Source organism: Desmodus rotundus, chromosome 12 (genome assembly GCF_022682495.2).
Source record: "Desmodus rotundus isolate HL8 chromosome 12, HLdesRot8A.1, whole genome shotgun sequence".
NCBI lineage: Eukaryota > Metazoa > Chordata > Mammalia > Chiroptera > Phyllostomidae > Desmodus > Desmodus rotundus.
In genome coordinates this window covers 57,569,812-57,588,906 of record NC_071398.1, presented here as the reverse complement: position 1 = coordinate 57,588,906, position 19,095 = coordinate 57,569,812, and the positions used below count along the sequence as shown (strand labels likewise).

General features: G+C 39.7%; 1 protein-coding gene across 3 annotated transcripts in view; it reads left to right on the top strand.

Annotated features, from left to right (window-relative positions):
* Window positions 1-19,095, top strand: part of COL11A1 (collagen type XI alpha 1 chain) — a 160,618-nt gene that overhangs the window by 93,601 nt on the left and 47,922 nt on the right. For all 3 annotated transcript variants that reach the window (XM_024570077.3, XM_024570075.3, XM_024570076.3), the window contains 6 exons: window positions 310-363; window positions 3,738-3,791; window positions 6,439-6,546; window positions 6,947-7,036; window positions 7,298-7,351; window positions 18,552-18,659. In XM_024570077.3, the coding sequence (XP_024425845.2) occupies window positions 310-363; window positions 3,738-3,791; window positions 6,439-6,546; window positions 6,947-7,036; window positions 7,298-7,351; window positions 18,552-18,659 (468 nt within the window). The remainder of the gene's footprint in view (window positions 1-309; window positions 364-3,737; window positions 3,792-6,438; window positions 6,547-6,946; window positions 7,037-7,297; window positions 7,352-18,551; window positions 18,660-19,095) is intronic.

Here is a 19,095-nt window from a genome sequence, read left to right as displayed (position 1 = left end):
TTTTTGCAAAAGTAGAAACAAATACATATGAGTATTCTTTTTTTAAAATGCTAAGTACTAATGGAAAATTGAATGTAAAATGTAAATGCAAAAAGTTCAGGTAGCGTTGTACAATTTTCTTTTGGTCTCAGTTCAGATGGAATTATAGTCCAGAGATATATACACATATTACCACATATAAAATCAAAAGAACATCCAAAGGTGATATCTAATGGAAATACGATACGAAAATTATTTAACATAGTACATTTAGGCTATACAACATTAAGAGATAGTTATGACATGTGGAATCTGTCTCTATGACTTCAGGGACCGCCCGGGAAGGATGGCCTGCCGGGGCACCCAGGGCAACGTGGAGAGACCGTAAGTGAGCTCACTCTTCTGCTGGAAATTTCCCATCTCTAGCACCTCGTCCTTGTACAGAAAGCTACTTGATCATTAACAGCTCAATTACCAGGTTCAGGACCATGGAGAAATTGATTCCATGGAACCTGTTAGTAAAAGATATGTTTAAAACACTTAAATAGACCCAGGTTTAGACCCAAACACCTACATGAATATACTTGAGGATGTGGGATGTTACTTGATCTGATCGTGGTCAGTGGCAGCTCCTTGGGACAAGCTGATGGGGAAGACCCCGTTTTCTTGTGGACCCCTCCACAAGGCTGGCAACCTTGACCCTTTCCCTGAACTCTTTGTTGACAGGTCCATTCCAACCAACCCTATCACCCTTCCACTCTCTAAAGGCTGATAATACATTCTTCTCCCCAGAACTAACTGGTGAAATATTTTCTGATGTTGAAACCACAAGGCTGTAATTGGTCTGGAACTATGTCAAATGCATCCTCTTGCCCGAAGTAGAAAGATGTAAATGGGAGTGTGTAACTGAATTTTATTTTACAATTATGGAGTATAACATTAATACATGGTTCTGGCAGAGGGGAAACCAGAAGCTTAGCTCTGGTTTACAGGTTCTGGTAGGTTTGCTGGTGTATTTGCCAGTGTCCCAAAACCACGTGTCTGGCTATCCCGGTGGGATGTGAGCCTACACAGAAATCATTGCAGATTAGCATGTTCCCTTGGAATCGCATTTTGGTTCCCATCATCGATTAATTTCATCCGGATTTCTTAAGGAACCCAATACACAGACTACCTTTGAGTGTGTGGCCCCAATCACTTTAGGGCATTCGGCGAGCATGAAGACACGGCTGGAGTCACATCTCGGGACATGATAACATATCCGGCAATGATAACAACTTGGCGATTTTCTGTGTAGGGGAAATGACCTGTCAGCAGCAGCCCGACTCCTGTTTTCCTCACCCTGTGACAGCTCTTGGTGTAACAACTTAGTTTCAGTCAGACTGTAACCTTCAAAGTCTTGGATTTCCAAAATGCATCCCTAAATGATGTAGTGAGACCAGAGAGTAAAGCTGTTTGGAAAGTAAAACTTTCCAAGGGTTTTCTCCTTGGAAAGAGGGCTGCCTGCAGGGCATAAAATAAAGTGTCTAAGGAAGATTCCACCCTCAGATTTGCAAAGGCCTTCTCACTTAAATCTTGCAGTCAATCATTTTTAACTAAGTGAGGGTGTAGCTTCAAGGGAATAACTCTAGAATATTTCCAAAGTGGCTTTGAAGAAAGGGATACCTAGAGAGTTTCTATTATAAAATCCCTTTTGTCTTTAAAATAAGAGCTCTGCTTCTATCCCAAGTAACAATATTATGTATTTAAATTTAAACAAAGAGGAAAAACTGCATATTCACTAATGATTGTAGGACAGATGTTCTCATTGAGTAGTTTCTCTTAGACAAAGGCTGGAATTATTTCTGGAAAATTCTATTTCTGATTTCAAGTCCACTTTTAAGAGCAATAGTGAATAACCTTATTGCCAGGAACCTTTCTTTCTCCCTTTGTGTGTGTGTGTGTGCTGACTTGGATTAAAAGATTGCTTTGTGCAAGAATCTAGAGCAGCTATACTTTTGCTATGCATATGTGACCTTATTTTTAAAATGATTTTCTTTATATTTGAATTTGGTCCTCAGTCTGAACTCCTTGAACTCAATCTGACATCTCACAATGCAAAGCTATATAAGGCCACAAGGAGTTAGTAGCAATAGTTTCTATGATATTGAAACAATGCGAATTTGTCTCAGAAACACAGTGCCAAATCCCGCAGTGATCCTATGACATAGACGATGAAGATGTTGAAATTGTTATGGATTTTTGCATATCTTGGTTCAGTGAGTGATTCAAGTGGAGGCTGCAGCCAAGAGATCAAGAGAAGGCTGAGATTCGGAAGGGCAGCAATGGAAGAATTAGGACAGATCAGCAAGGGCAAAGACGTGCCGTTAGAGACCAAGGCTAAGACCATCCACGCCCTTGCATTCCCAATTCCTGTGGACAGTTGGGGAAGCTGGCCAGGGAAGAAGGCTGATGCGGGGGGAAAGATTGAAATATGGTGTTGGAGGAGAGCTCTGCAGAGAGATGAACAAGTGGGTCCCAGAGCAAATTAAGCCTAAAACATCACTGGAGGCAAAAATGACAAAACTGAAGCTGTCCTCCTTGGGCACCTCATGGGAAGACAGGGTTCTTTGTAAAAGACAGTAAGGCTGGAAAAATAGGAGGCAGCAGGGAAAGAGGAAGACCAAGCGTGAGGTGGTGGACTCCACAGAAGAAGCCACAGGTGTGAGTCTCCAGGAGCTGAGCAGGGCTGAGAGGACAGGATGCAATAGTCACCAGTCACCCACAGGGGAGCCCCCAGGAGTCGGAGCCGACTCAACGGCACATAACACACACTTAGAGAGGATGGAATGAGCGTCACATTTTTACTGGGTCTGGAAGGTTGTGATATATCCTGAGACTAGCAGTTGCTGTCCTTTGCTTTCTAACCTTATCATTTCCAGTCTGATGTTACAGCGAATACAACTTTCGTAAATACCATGTGCTTTAATTCAGCTCTTTGGAAGGTTTGGCTTCTCAGTATTTTGACTCTATTTCTGCAACTGTTAAACATAACTTAACTCACATGAGAAACTTGCCAGTCAGAATACAGACATGCAGGATGAATAACCCATGACTCTAGAGGAATATCGACACCAGAATATATGCCCAAAGGCCTGATTAGTGAGCATGTGCAGCTGGCGTCTATTGGATTTTGCCTTAATGACTGCACCTTATGCAAGATACATTTGTAAGGAACTCTTTGGGGTTTAAGAAAGAACACTGATAAAATGCTGAGATGATTGCTAATGATGCAAAATATTATGTTCATAAACATAATTTTACCTCGTGTTTGTTTTACAAGATTGTTGGGATGCAGGAAGGAGAAGTGCTTCAGTATCAGGGAGTGTAGATTTCTCTGTGTACAGAAGCAGTAGACTGACGGAATGTCCACACATTGTCATTTATTTCATCCCTAAGCAGTGCTAGGTCACAATTATTTGTGTTGTTTGATTCTGTAATCAGGGCTAAGCACATGATTTTAACTCCAGTTTTGTCCTATTGTCTTAGTTTATTTTTTAAGCTTATTGAAAGTACTCATTGGACTATCGTGAAATAATGAAGGTGGTAACTTTTGGATCTTAGAGAGAACAGGAAAATAATAGCACGTGACCATTTATAAACAAGTATGTTAGCCAAAAGATGACGTTCTTTTCCTGTGAGGTATTCAGTCATCTCGGAGAGTTTTAATTTATGCTTCATGTCCGTATGGCTTTATGGATTATGCTCTCTTTCCGCAGGGGTTCCAAGGCAAGACCGGCCCCCCTGGGCCAGGCGGTGTGGTTGGACCACAGGTACCTTCAATTGCTTTATTCCCTTTCTAGACTCTTTTTTTCTGTTTACAGTCTCACCTCTGCCCCTTCTATTAAGATTGAAAATGGAGTATTTTTGTATATTGTGTAGCACTGTAACAAGTGCATCCTGCTTACATCGAATGAATGGCAGCAAAGTATTACTTAGCTCAAGTGATTTTTAACTGAACCGAATGAGTAAGAGAGAAGAATACATAATAAAAAGTCAGGAACTTCACCAAGCGGCATGAAAGCCTATCCGTGGCATCATCGGCTAAAAACAAAAAAATGCTTCAATACATAGGCCATCATCATCTTCTCCCAGTGTTTGAAGTTACCAAGTGACTTCAGTTTTCTGATTGTGAATTAAATTTAAAAGTTTATTAGAAACATAAAACTTTGAACACCATTTTCTTCTACAATTTTAATACTTGTGATATATTGCATGTTTCTTAAGATTTTTGTCCTCATAAAAAATGCTTTCCATCAGTGAAAAAATATTAGTTTGTAGTCTTTGAATGTATCAAAATCATGGGAAAGACAAGTAGCTTTTTCAAGATAGGAGGCAGAAAGAAGCTCACAAGCTGATGTAGTATCCTGAATTATAGTATTAAATACCTATATAGAAAATTCGTAGGAGTAGAAAATACTATTTTACTCCTGGCAAAGAGTATTGACTAGACAGTGCGCATTTCATTTACTCAGCTGGAATCTTACCCCCGCTAATAAATTTTAGCAAAAGAGCTACAGCAGTTGAATAAGTGTTTTAATTATTCAATTGCTTTGCATAGTCTTTCCTCAGCCTATAATTAGGTCTTAATACCCTGCAACTCACACACACAGTGCACATTCAAACACACGCACCCGGGGAGACAAAAAACGGCATCATCTTTCTGCAGGAACATGTGCGACAGAAGTGAAAATGAAGAATTCTTGAATTGCTTGATTATTTTATCTCAGTGATTACTCCTGACCAAAGAAACGCTGCCTGCTCCTTTATAAAGAAAACACAGTACCCATGATCCCTTTTTTTTTTTTGCATATTTTTGGGGTGTAATGAAGGCCTCCTTTTAACTGCTTATCCGTTTTAATTTAAAAAGAAATGCTGCCTCAAAAGTTAACTTCTTGCAAAAATGCTTTTTTAAGAATTTCAAACAACTTCACAATAGTTTATTGTGTAAAAACATTTGACGCATGCCCATGAACAGAAATGGAATTCGAATCCAGCTAAAATGTAAACGTCATGGGGATTAACTGAATTTTTCCAGACATCACTTCACACCGACTGGGAATTTCTCTGCCTAATGCAGACAGCTGGTCTCCAAGGCCTGTGTGTTTCGTTTTGCTTTCTTTTTGCCTCCCTACTTTAAGACGTAAAAGGAACAGGTGTTTCACTGAGTATGCATATTCACTGGGTTATTTTTTATTGCTCCTTTTAAGAAAGAAGGTCCAATCGCCTATTTCAAATTTAACCATATTTCATGTTAAGACAAAGGGAGGGATTTGATAGGAGCAGTATTGATTGCAATACTCGGCATTCTTTTTTTGGGGGGGTACAATTATGGAATCACTCCTCACTGATTTTTGTCTCAGTAGTGATAACCATTCAATTAGGATCAATTTTACATTCCTTACTATTAAATTCTGATAAAGTATTTAAGGAAAATTTCCTTTGGTGGAAATGATTGCATGTTGATGGTATATAATTAAAGGAATTTCAGTCTAGAAATATACACTCAAAACTCGGGGCAGATGGTTCTTTACCCAAGACCAAGAGGTAAGAATCAGTTGCATCTTTAGATTTCTGTTAGCATCTTTAATGATACATTCCACTGTTTATCAACCACAGCACCTGGAAAATTTCCATTTATCTACTTTCAGCTTAGTTCCTTCGTTCTCCCTTGTTCTAAGTGGAGATAGAGGCCGCGGGTCTGCATTCTGTTTATACCTGGAAGCTCATTAAACTCTAGCACCACCGAGCAGCCCCGCTCGGGGACACAGGAACGACTTGGCATTTTTCACCTTGGCGTTTGCGGCATTTTAAGGCAACGGGTTATTTGTTACAGCCTTCGGCCGGGAGGAACTGCCAGCCCGAATCATGGCCTTCAGGGTCCCTCTGCCACACTCTCTAGACTTTGTCAAATGAATATTGATTCACAATAGTGAGGTCTCCAGTCAGGGAAATTCCAAGGAGCACCACTTGGGTCGTTTGGGTTCCTGAGCTTGTTATCAAGCAGCGATTCCTTGAGTAGCAACCACTGTGGTACCAGTGCCTTTTTGACTCCTAAATGCACTGGACATCTTATTAAAAAAGAGAGAAGGGGCAAACTGGAGTTAAAAACCACAGTTTTTAACACTACGTGGATTGGCCTCACTCTGGAGCATTTCTGGTACGGAACAAAGAAAACAGCTCTTTCAATTTCCGCACGTTTCCCCGTACACTCCGATTCTAACTAAGGTTGTAGATGCTGTTTGCAGACTCCTACCAGGCCCACTCCTGTCAGCGCGGTAGGCGACGTGCTTTGGAGGGCCTAATGAAAACAAATGAGAGTAATTAGCATTATGGAAACAAATGTGAATGATGAACTCTGTGGGGTCTGTGTTTTCTTTGCTAAAAGAGCCATTTAACGAGTTTTGCTTTTCCCTTGAGGGGCCCACCGGTGAGACGGGTCCCATAGGTGAACGCGGACACCCAGGCCCTCCCGGGCCTCCTGGTGAGCAAGGCCTTCCCGGTGCTGCAGGGAAAGAAGGCGCAAAGGTACAAATGCTCAAGGGCTTTTCTTGGCTGACCACATCCATTTACTCTTCACTGTAGTTTCTTGTCCCTGGTCCATAGTTGGGCTGACTACACATTGACTTAGCATCAAAATGAACATCAGAAGGAAATGCCATTAAAATATTGCTGTGCTTCGAGGCATGACTGAACAATAATATAAGAGATTAGCTCCATTGACTATAAAAGCATGCATTTATATACATTCTGAAATACAGGTGGTAGTGGGTAGTGTATTTTAATCTATGCAGCCTTTCCCATCATATTCTCCCCATGAAATGATACTCAGCCTTCACATCCAGTAGATTAGAGGTAGTCATAGTTTTGTTTGTGGAAACATGTATGGAAATTATTCCCAATGACGGATGGATGTTGTTTTCCTTAGGGTGACCCAGGTCCTCAAGGGGTCCCAGGGAAGGACGGCCCAGCAGGACTCCGAGGTTTCCCAGGTGAAAGAGGTCTTGCTGGAGCTCAGGTATAATCAACGGATAGATAGAGCATGTGAATGAAATTGCTTATTAGAAGCATTTGGGGTTTTTTTTTTTAACTAAATAAACATCCAAAAGTAATTAAGGGGACATATATATAAGCCTGTGCATTAATTATCATCCGTGTAGCAACATGTGCTTGTGTCTAAAAACACTTCCTAACATCCTCATTTTACCAATCCTACATCTCCTGCTCTTTATATTCCATTCGCATTGATTCGTTTTCTTTGTTTCTTCACTTTTCCCAGGGTGCACCTGGACTGAAAGGAGGAGAGGGTCCCCAGGGTCCACCCGGCCCAGTTGTAAGTATAATTATAATAAATAACCGTGCTGGCCGCGGTTGCAAATTACAGCTCTTCTTTCATTATCCTCATGCTGCGATCCCAGTGTGCAAGGGTAAATAAACCCACGTCCATCAGGCCAGCCAGCGCTGGCATTCTACTAATTGCAGGCACTAATGAGTGCAGAAACAGAGTTTGGATGATCGAATATATTTATTCCACCACCACAGTCAGGGTGGAAAAGAGCTGCCTTGCCTCTTACAGGACCCCCCCACCCAAATACATCATAATTTGTCCGATTCTGAGTACTCGATGAGACTTGAATTTTATCAGTGCTAATTTTAAAAATTGCGTAAGTATGAAAAGTATATATTCATTTCTTAACTATCCAGATTGTTTTATTTAGCTGATGTAACCTTATTAAATAATTGGCAAATGAGTAAATATCAGATTGTTACCTCACTTTTTTTTTGAAAACGTTATCAATCCCTAGAAAAGCAATCTAACACAGCCTTCCATAAATTAACCCTTGTTCTTATCTGTACTCTGAAAGGTTAACAATACCAGCCAAACCATGGATTTTAGTGGTCTCTCCTCATCCTTCGTTCTATTTCACCAATCTACAAAGCTGAAAGTTCCCGCCCTAAATTGTTCCTCAACTTCCTCACACATGTTGAAGTCGTTAGTTCCACGTTCAAAATGCTTTCATTTGTCCCCTTTTTTCATTTCTGTGGCCACCACCTTGGTTCAGCATCTTCCCTCTCTTTTCTTGCTTAATTGTGTCCAAGCTCATCTACACGACTCCACTTTCTCCCCCTCTTCGGCCAGGTCTGCCCAATGGGTGTAGTTGAATACACACCCCTAACTGTGCTGTTTCTTTGCTTTACGTACCTCACGGTCCCCGCTGCTTTCAGAATCCAAACTCCTTTCCTGACCAACAAGTTATCTTCACACCTTTATCCCAATCTTGTCACTTTCCCTAAGGCCTACCCTCTAGTTCTCTCCAGTCTAATGCATTGAACTTCCTGCTTCCCAAACTACCATGATGTTTTCATCCACAGAGATCAGGAGTAATGTTAATCCTCGATGAAGTTGTCTTTAGGCAGCTCACATCCATTTCATTCATTAGTGAAATTTCTTCACCCCCAATGCCCTTAGTTATGATTGGTATTGTAGAAACTACGTTGGGATAGAATCAGTTGTCGCTGTCACTAGATCGAGTTCCTGGTTTGGTTCTGGTTGTATTCACAGCACAGTGCATGGCAAACAGTAATTGTTACGTATCTACCCACTCGGGTTATCCTAGAGCCCAATATTGGAGTAAAGTATATGCGGCATAACTAACACTGAGAACACAGCAATGTAACTTCGGCAAATCGATCAACAGTATAGTTTTAGCACGAACACTTACACAAATGTCAGACTACGATGATTAAGGTATGGAATGGATGTCTGGTAATTTTTTTAATTGAGATAAGATATTTAAGAACTATACTCAACTCTCCATATTCATAACATTCGCAAAATATGTCCAACTTTTTAAAATATCCTTATAAGGTGGTGGAGGTAGTACTAGCAGCAAGAACAGTTAATAAAGGAAAAAGTTCTTATTTGAGCATAAAACTTTTAGTATAACACAGTCCATTTATCCAGACCTTCTGGTTACAAAGTGATTTTGTTTTTGGAATGTGTATATATATATATATATGATTCATGGTTATTACATTGGTGAAACCTGAATTATGGCTACAAGAATTAAATTGTTTAAAGTTATTTTTAGTTCCCAAACAAGGAATGCTGTTCCAGGTGTTTGGAAGAGCTGAAATCAATATATTTGTAGGTCCAAAATATGGCCAGGACATACACCTTAATAGGATATGAATCAACAGTGATCTGGTTACATGTAGGATAACGTAGTGAAATAATATAAAAATGTAATTTATTTAGTTGGTTTTAGCATGATTTATTGGGCAATTACTACTTTCCTGTATATAGTTAAGCTCCATGGAATATATCCCTTTAAGAGACTTAATATACAGCAAACAGTTTTAAAAAGGAGCACACCAAAGACTAACCAGCAGTGTAAGACAGTCAATGATTAAATGACCGATAACACACAAACAATAAATGTTAATTACTGAGGGCAGAGGGAACAGAAGAGAAATCAAGAGAAGGGCCATAGCCCTTGAACTTGACACAAAACACTTGCACAGGACAATCCAAACCTCTTAGCAGTTGCAAAAGTTTTTAAAAAGGACTTTATACTTGGCTATTGGAAATGCTCCACATATGACCACTGGAAGTCATTTATTTAGAATTAACACCTATCCTATAATAAACAGACATATGCAAACCTATAGGCATCAACCAATGAAAATGCTTCCTTCAAGTTGATGGAAGAGGAACCACTAAGAGGAAAGCTGTCACCCACATTATTAGTTCCCTACACATTGCTGTAATCGCTGTAAAAAATAGCGAAGAGGTCATAAGGATGCCTTCTCTGTGACACATGCTGAACCAGCCGTCGTTTATTCCATTTAGAGCAAGTTCGGTGCGTGTGAAACCTGGTTTTGAAAACCTTTTATTCCAAATGACTAAGATCAAAACACAAAACCTGTTGAGTTTCTGAATGTGACTGGTAAATTCTCTAGAAAATTTGTTCATGCCAATTCTCATTTTTTGAGGTTCGAGACTCACTATGAGTTACTTGGAAATTAATATTAAAACACAAAGAATGGGGAGCGGTAACTGCTTTGGCAAGAAAGACAACAAGTCGTATTTTGCAATGTCTGTCAAAAAGGTGACATTGAAATATCCGAGGGAAACAATAGGCCAGTTGGTGAGAGAACGAAACTCTAAGTCATAATGGACAAAGGCAGAAGAATATTCTGCAGAACTCCTTGCCTCTGTAATAGGTCTAAGTTTGCATCAAATCTCGCATTAACGTTACCTTTGGGAGGTTGTCTGAGCAATGCTAATTGCTGGGCTGAGACTCACGGGAGCAGAGAGGGATGGAGATTCCGCAGTTATTGGTATGAAGGAAGAAGTGCTAAAGTGATGAATTCTTGGGGGGAAATAATGTGAATAAAGAATGTGAAGGGTAAAGGAAATAGAAAATGAAATACTATTATAAGTGTTTATCCTTTCAGTTTTTAATGTGATGAACTTTATAGTCATGATCTTATTTCATCTTTACAATCTGGCCAGGTAGATATTATCATTCCATTCTTTAAAGGCAAGACATCTGAGGCTTAGAGAAGGTAAATAACTTGCCCAAGTGTATAGTCCGGTTAAGACAAAGATTCATAATAGCATATTGCGTATGCATTTCCAGATACGTAGCTCTCACAGTAAGTATCTACTCAAGTCCCCTGCCCCTATTTTGGTTCATTTTTTCTGACCCATCTTGATTCTTCTCTACTCCTGTGAACAATTTTGTCAAAAAAGGAGAGAGAGGAGCTGATATTACAGCTCACCAGGCATTAATATTCCTATAGGTGCTCTTTGTAACAGCTACTTAATTTGAATGAATCAAAGATTAAACTCCTTAAACAAACAAACGGTCTGAACCCTTTGACACCCACTGTGTTTATTTACCACCCATTGGGTCAGAAATATGGAGCAGGCTATTTGTACCACGTTGCTATGACACTCTGTAAGGGATGTTCCGACCTTGGCTAGGTCTAGTGCTGAAGCCGTTGGCCGGCATTAGGAGCTACAGTGAGGTGCAGAGGTCCCTGAGCCGGAGGTCCCATTTGAGGATGCACAGGGGAAGTCATTGTGTGCAGCGCCCTCGATGTGAATTTCCCCAGAAGAAGTATCTTGGGAATCATAGCTTGAGAAATATTTGTAATTTCTTGATCAGTGACCTGGTATATATTTTCATAAATTATGAAAATTAGATTTCTCTTTTTGCTTCCGCTTACAGAAATCATGGAGTCAAAACTGAGACACCATAGAGAAGATAACTCTTGGCTTTATGACTAGTGTTTTGAATAGAACTCACTATAAAAACCAGTACCTATGATATGCTTTAATATTTATTATTTTTTTATAGTCAATATTTTAAAATTCTGGACAAGACCCATTAAAGTGATTTCATAACCCCAATTATGAACTGCAGTATGCGTTTTTAGATTACTAATATTATTGGTTTTATTTTATGCCAATAAAAAGTTACTTGCTTATCAACTTTTCTCACTTAACTATTTCTTATTCATTTATTATTTATAAAATATAAATGTCCATTTATATTTTATATCTTCCCTGTGAGCTGCTATAAGTCTTTTTCTTGTGGAAAAACTATAATTAAATATCTGAGCATACCAATCTATTACACTGAGGTTCTCTAGATTCATTAAATGAACATTTCCTACAAAGAGCTTATAGCTTTCTGAAGAGGACATAGGAAATAGACAAAATAACAAATAATGAAGTGTTACATTAAAAGATAGAACAAAGAAGGCAAGGCGAGAGAAATTATTTTTGCCTCAAGGAATTATGTTGGAGTTAGAACTATAAATAAAATATCAGTTTTATTATGGAGAGCAAGTTTTTCGGTGAATTGGAGTCTCGAAGTGCTCACCACTGTTCAGGTCGTCTTAGCACAATGCTGGTGCTCCATGCTTTTTGAAAGGTTTTGCTGCTAGGAGTCAGTGTCTATTGAGAAACATTTTTTAATGCTGTCAAGACAAAGAAAATGATCCCCACAGGGTGCTGAGACTTTGGGCTTCTGAAGCCTGGCCGACTCCACCTGTGTACTGTATGCAGAATGTTGTACCCAAGATCTGGGAATAGATGCCAATCAAAGCCCAGATGTGCTTCCTGATCTCAGGGCTTTGCTCACTAACTGGCCATCTGACACGTGCGTGCACACACACACACACAGGAAGCTGAAGGCCACCAGGGGCTGAACAGCCAGAGAGGAGGACGATGCAACCTCTTCTCATATGCGGAACATAAAGCTGGCCGCGTGCTTTATATTTATGGCAGCGTACAACACGCACAGACATCAGGCAAGCAAATTCTCAGGTGGCTTCTACCACCTACATTTTCATAGAGCAAAATCGAGGCAAATGGATTCCCTAAGTAATCTCTCCTCTGTATATATTTTTCTGATGTGGAATTCCCTGTGGTCGGCCATAATTTCTCTAAAAATGAGGTGATTCAAAGAAGTATAATAGTGTGTGTAAGAAGAGCCCTGCATTTTTACAACCATTTGCTTTGTTGCCCAGGAAGTGGGGATTCTTGTGGAGGAAGTACAGCAGAGCGGCCAGACGCAGACCCATCACAAGATGAGCGTCCAAGGCTTTACAATCAATCGCGCATTACGCCCTCTCTCCCGTTTCCCAGGACCCTATTTCATGACTGTTCCCTGATGCTGCCGATGCTTCTTTCCTCTTTATGTGCTATTATTTCTTCTCCTTGTCAGCTTTTCCTTTGGAGTTTATAAACCCTTCCCTTACAAGTCCTATTAATTCTGATTTTTTTCCACATCCCATTCCAGAGAACCTTCTTTTCACTGCCTTTTACTTATTCCTCAAACATGGCAGTCAGCATTTTTAGAAGGCTCACAGCTACTGACTGACTCAGTCATATGCAATGTTCGTTAAGATAAAGCACGTTTTTTCTGTTGGAACCCAGGTAGGTATCAGTGGACTAGTGTGAAGCTGGTTGTGGGGCCAAAGACCAACAGGACTTTGGGTTGGTTAATCATTCAGAATTGATGCTTTACATCATGGCAGTGCTTGATATTTTATAGAAATATTTAGCTTATCCAACCTAAAATATTTGTAATCCGAAAAATAGGAATTATATAAGTCTTGCTGTGAAGGACAACTTGACCTTAAAAAAGGAGGCAGCAATTTTTTTTTTTTTTTTTGCCTTCTATAGTTCAGGTTTATAAGAACATTCTACGTTTATGCTTCTCTCCCTTGCGGGCTGCCTTTTAAGTGAATGCTGATGAGATGGCTCATCTGTTTACCACTTTCATTTACTTTGCAAACGCTCCTCAGAACATGAAACACCCAGGGAAAATAATGCAGAAAACGTTTATCTGGGTATTCTGGGTGGGGTGCAGCAGAGATACAACCACTCAGCACTGCAAGACTGTGAACGGATGCTATTACTCATTTCACCACTGTGAGGTTTAGGGGAGGTGCTGGGGAACAGGAAAGCTAGCAAAGGTAAAGCAGATAACTAAAATCTAAACACCAAATAAACAAACAGAATGGGAACCAAAGACTCATATTGCAGAGAATAGACCGATGGTTGCCAGAGGGGAGGGGAGTTGGGGGGCTGGGGGGAAAAGGTGAAGGGATTGAGAAGTACAGATTGGTAGTTACAAAATAGTCACAGGGATGTAAAGTGCAGCAGAGGGAATATAATCAATAATACTGTGACTTCTGGCCAAGACGGAGGCATAGGTAGACACAATGTGCCTCCTCGCACAAGCAAAAGAAGGACAACAACAAATTTAAAAACAAAAAATAACCAGAACTGCCAGAAAATCAAACTGTATGGAAGTCCGACAACCAAGGAGTTCAAGAAGAAGCATTCATCCAGACTGGTAGGAGGGGTGGAGACGGGCAGCCGGGCAGAGAGGACACCAGACTGGCAGGGGATGGAGGACTGGGTTCGGCAAGGCAGTTGTTGGAGGACCAGGTGGCCCCACGTTCACATGCGGATAAACCTGGAGGAACAACTAGGGAGTGAGACAAACCCCACATCCCAGGGTGGGAAATAAAGCCTATAAACCACTGATTGAAAACACCTGTGGGGGTTGTGGCAGCAGGAGAAACTCTCAGCCTCACAGGAGAGTCAGCTGGAGAGACCCCCAGGGTCCTAGAATGTACACAAACCTACCCACCCGGGAATCAGCACCAGAAGGGACCAATTTGCTTGTGGATAGTGGAGGAAGTGACTGAAAGCTGGTGGAGAGCTAAGAAAGAGGCACTGTTCCCTCTTGGACCCTCCCCCACATACAGCATCACAACAGCGACGTGGGTTGCCCCACCCTGGGGAACACCTAAGGCTCCTCCCCTTACTACATAACAGGCATGCCAAAACAAAACAAAAAAAAAAATGGCCCAAATGAAAGAACAGATCAAAGCTCCACAAAAAAAAAAAAAAAAAAAAAAAATACAACTAAGTAATGAAGACATAGACAACCTATCAGATGCACAGTTCAAAACACTGGTAATCAGGGTGCTCGCAGAAATGGTTGAGTGTGGTCGCAAAATAGAAGAAAAAGTGAAGACTATGAAAAGTGAAATAAAGGAAAATTATAGGGAACCAACAGTGACAAGAGGGAAACTGGGACTGAAATCAACGGTTTGAAGCAGAAGGAAGAAATAAACATTCAAACAGAACAGAATGAAGAAACAAGAATTTGAAAAAAATGAGGAAAGGCTTAGGAACCTCTGGGACAACTTTAAACATTACAACATCTGAATCATAGGGGGGCCAGAAGGAGAAGAGGAAGAACAAGAAATTGAACACTTATTTGAAAATATAATGAAGGAGAACTTCCCCAATCTAGCAAAGGAAATAGACTTTCAGGAAGTCCAGGAAGCTCAGAGAGTCCCAAAGAAGTTGGACCCAAGGAAGCACTCACCAAGGCACATCATAATTACATTTCCTAAGATTAAAGATAAAGAGAGAATCTTAAAAGCAGCAAGAAAAAAGGAGACAGTTACCTACAAAGAAGTGCCCATAAGAATATGAGCTGATTTCTCAAAAGAAGCCTTACAGGCAAGAAGAGGCTGGAAAGAAGTATTTGAAGTCATGAAAGGCAAGGACCTACATCCAAGATTACTCTACCCTGAAAAGCTATCATTTGGAATGGAAGGGTAGATAAAGTGCATCCCAGATAAGGTCAAGGGAAAGTAGTTCATCATCACCAAGCCCTTATTATATGAAATGTTGAAAGGACTTATCTAAGAAAAAGAAGATAAAAAATATGAACAGGAAAGTGACAACTAACTCACAACTATCAGCAACTGAACCTAAAACAAAAACAAAAACGAACTAAGCAAACAACTAGATCAGGAACAGAATCACAGAAATAGAGATCACATGGAGGGTTATCAGTGGGGAAGGGAAGGGGGGAGATTAGGGGAAAAGGTACAGGGAATAAGTAGCATAAATGGTAGGTACAAAATAGACAGGGGGAGGTTAAGAATAGTAAGGGAAATGGAGAAGCCAAAGAACTTATATGTATGACCCATGGACATGAACTAAGGTGGGGGAATGCTGGTGAGGGAGGGGTACAGGGCGGAGGGGAATAAAGGGGAGAAAAAAATGGAACAACTGTAATAACATAATGAGTAAAATATATTTAAAAAATAATATCGTAATGACTAGGTACAGTGCCAGGTGGGTGCTGGAAGTGTCGGGGGGACACTTTGTAAAGTATATGATTGTCTAACTATTTTGCTGTACACCTAAAACTAACACAAAATAATATTGAACGTCAACTGTAAATGAAAAATAAAATGAAAGTAAAAGAAAATAACTAAATGTGGAAATGGAAAGTCCTCCCTTTTAAAAGCTGGTGAATGTCCACTTTCCACTTGCAAGCAAGTGACCTGCAGTGGTTAATGTTTAGTATTTAAATAGCAGAACACTTTCTGATGTCATGATTGTTATAATTCGTGGAATTCAACACATCATGTTTAGAAAACTTCATTTGCCACATGTCCATTGCTACTTAAATCACAAATTGGGGTGATGATATTTCTATAGCTTTTAGCCTCTCTTTTCTGAGGAATTTCCCTTTAAGCACTTTTAATGTGTAAACTATTCATCATTGCTGTAGAGAGATAAGTGTAAGGATTGATTTTTTTTTTTGGTAAATAAAAAAGGCTGGTTTGACAGGATGTCTTCTTGTTTAACCTCACTACGGCTTAATTGTGACCACTGTACTTTTAGGCGTTGACAATTTATACTTGGTAATTAGCTTAATAATTCAAACTTAATTAATTTCTATGTTATGATGTTTTCACGTCACTCATTGGCTGTCATCCCGATGACTGTAGTTCCCATTGTTGTCAATAGGTCGCAGGTGACTTGTCCAGAACGTTTTGAACCCCTGTATTATCTACCACTCACTTATGTATCTTTTTTCAACCTTACTCCTTTATCAGCTACTTTTTCCCCCGTAGATCTAGGCAGTGATCATTATTGAATAGTCCTGTGAACTAGTCAACATTAGATGAAAAGCTGATGAGGACTTTAATTTTTTTTTTCACCTTTGACTCTCTTTTAACTTTTGACAAGCCGTTTAAATTAGGATGAAAATTACTGGTAGGTGGCAAAGGTCTGCCCCCCCCCCTTTTAACAATATGACCTCAGATTGCCCACACCGCCTTGTGGAGCTTAATTTTCCCTTCATAAAATTTTGCTTCTGCGATCACTTGAGATCGCACATCTGTGTGTGAAACGCAGAGTTGTTTACGTCCAGCTAACATCTGTTGCATCATAGTTTAAGGAAGATGTCATTTAAAGAACTTTACATGTCATACAAATCATTGACATTCCAAAAACCCAATACAAGACTATATCAGTCCCCATTTTATTGGCACGAAAAGTGAGCCACAGAGAAGTTAACCAGTTTGGTCAAGATGGAAAGAGGCGAGGGGTTCAGTGCTGGGACGGGCTGGTCACACACAGCTGACACGTGTGCCAGCCGCTGCTGCTCCGACGGCTGGAGATCAGTGGGGGGAAAAGAGAAAAAAAAAGAAAAAGAAATCCTACCCTTGTAGAGCTTGTCATGACCTGTTTAACCTATGTTTCAACCCAAACGTATTAGTGTTAGATGTGCTCATGTATCCGACACTTATAAAGCCCCCTGCATGGTCCGGTTACAGAGAAGGGCAATCATGTCTATCACTACAGATGTCTGCCCTTCGTGGGGAAAAAACGTGTCTGCAGCCTGAGCGTGCAAGGGCTGAAGCCCCCGCAGTGCACGCTGTGTTTCCGCTCAGCGTTACAGCCTCAGGTTCCCACCGCATTTCTGTGGAATGTGTAAATGGGTTCTCTTTTTATTAGTGAGTGTACTGTTTTCATTTTTTTTTTTAAATGGGACTTCCGTAGTAATTAATTCAGCTGGAACTGGAGGATTCATAGGCTTATTCTTTTCAAAGTTGGCCTGGGGATATTTCAACAAGATTTGCAAGTTTGTAATATGATTTGTTTAATCGGTACGTATCATCAGGGGTTTTCCCTTTTTCGTTTATAGATGTATAAAATAAAATCATGGCAGAGCATGCTGTTATTAAAAATAGCTCGACTTACAGAATGTTTGAAATAACTAATGGAAAAGGAAGCTGCAGCTGTACTTTAGGGAGCAAATAGACATCAAAAAAGTTTTCATCCACTCTTTTGAAATTAATGAGCTGTGATAATATCATCAGCAGTATTTTAACTACAGAAAAGTAATATGTTTTTATTGTTAATTTTAATGCAGTTTCCACAAGCAAGATGGCAATCTGAAATTTAATCTTATTAATACTCCAAGGGAGTCATTAAAATAGTTAAGCTTTGTATAATAAAAAATTATGTATCTATAGACTCTTCACATTGGCATTGATTCAAATCAGCATTCTTTCTCTCATATATATGAAAATATTTATGCAATTAATTTTAAAGGTTAAACATACTTCACTATAAAATTAACAATGTTTGTTTCCTAACTAAAAGCCAAGAGTGATTTTCATGTCCTTGTCAGTCATAATGTCTCCAGTTAAGGAAATATGTATTTGTCTTAATTATTATTCCACAGCTTCTCAGGAAAGTATACATTCACTTGGAATCCTTTCTCCTGCAAATTTGGGTAATTTCTACTGACCAGACATGAGTACACTTAGACCCTAAAAACATATCCATCCTGTTCATATGCTTTATAAAAAGGCCAATGTATATCTCTAATTTTATAATAATTTTACATTTAAATGAAAAAAGATAACATCTTTAAAATATTAAATATACATAATGTTGAAATTATTTTATCTTATCAGTGTTTCCCAACTTTAATATTGGACTAGAAATTAATCTTTAAAATAGTGAGTACTGCTGTTCTTGTTTGAGATCTTATCATTGTCTAAAAGTGACCTTTGCATTATTTACTAAAAGATTACGCTATTAAGTGAGTGATTCCTGTGCCAGTATCACTTTTTCCATCACTAATAACAACACACTCCCCCTCCCCCATCGTGTACAGGGTTCGCCGGGAGAACGAGGAGCAGCAGGCACAGCGGGCCCCATCGGATTGCCAGGGCGTCCAGGACCCCAGGGCCCTCCTGGTCCAGCTGGAGAGAAGGGTGCACCCGTAAGTAATTTCAAGGAGAAAACATATGATCCTGCCACCCTGCACAGTTATTACTTTTTATTCAGGGATATTAGCTCTTCCTCCTCCACTGCATTCTCCCTGTGTGTGTGCCTGGCATATAAGCACACTCCTTTTTACTTTTATAATACAGAAAGTTTCAAATTCAATGAAATGAGATGGCATTTTTCCATGCTTTATGAAAACCTAATACCTGTGAGGGAGTTGGATATTATTAATGTAAAAGGCTCCTGATTTTGCTCCTTTAAAAAAAAATAAAATTGGAGTTTCGATTAAAACTATTCCTTGCTGTTTTGTATTAGGAAAGTGTGCACTTTTCACTCTCCCTGGAATACGAGTATATTTCCAATCATTTTCATGCAAGTTAAACCCATAGAAAGTGACTATTCTTCTCATGTAATTTGAGTTTTGGTCTACA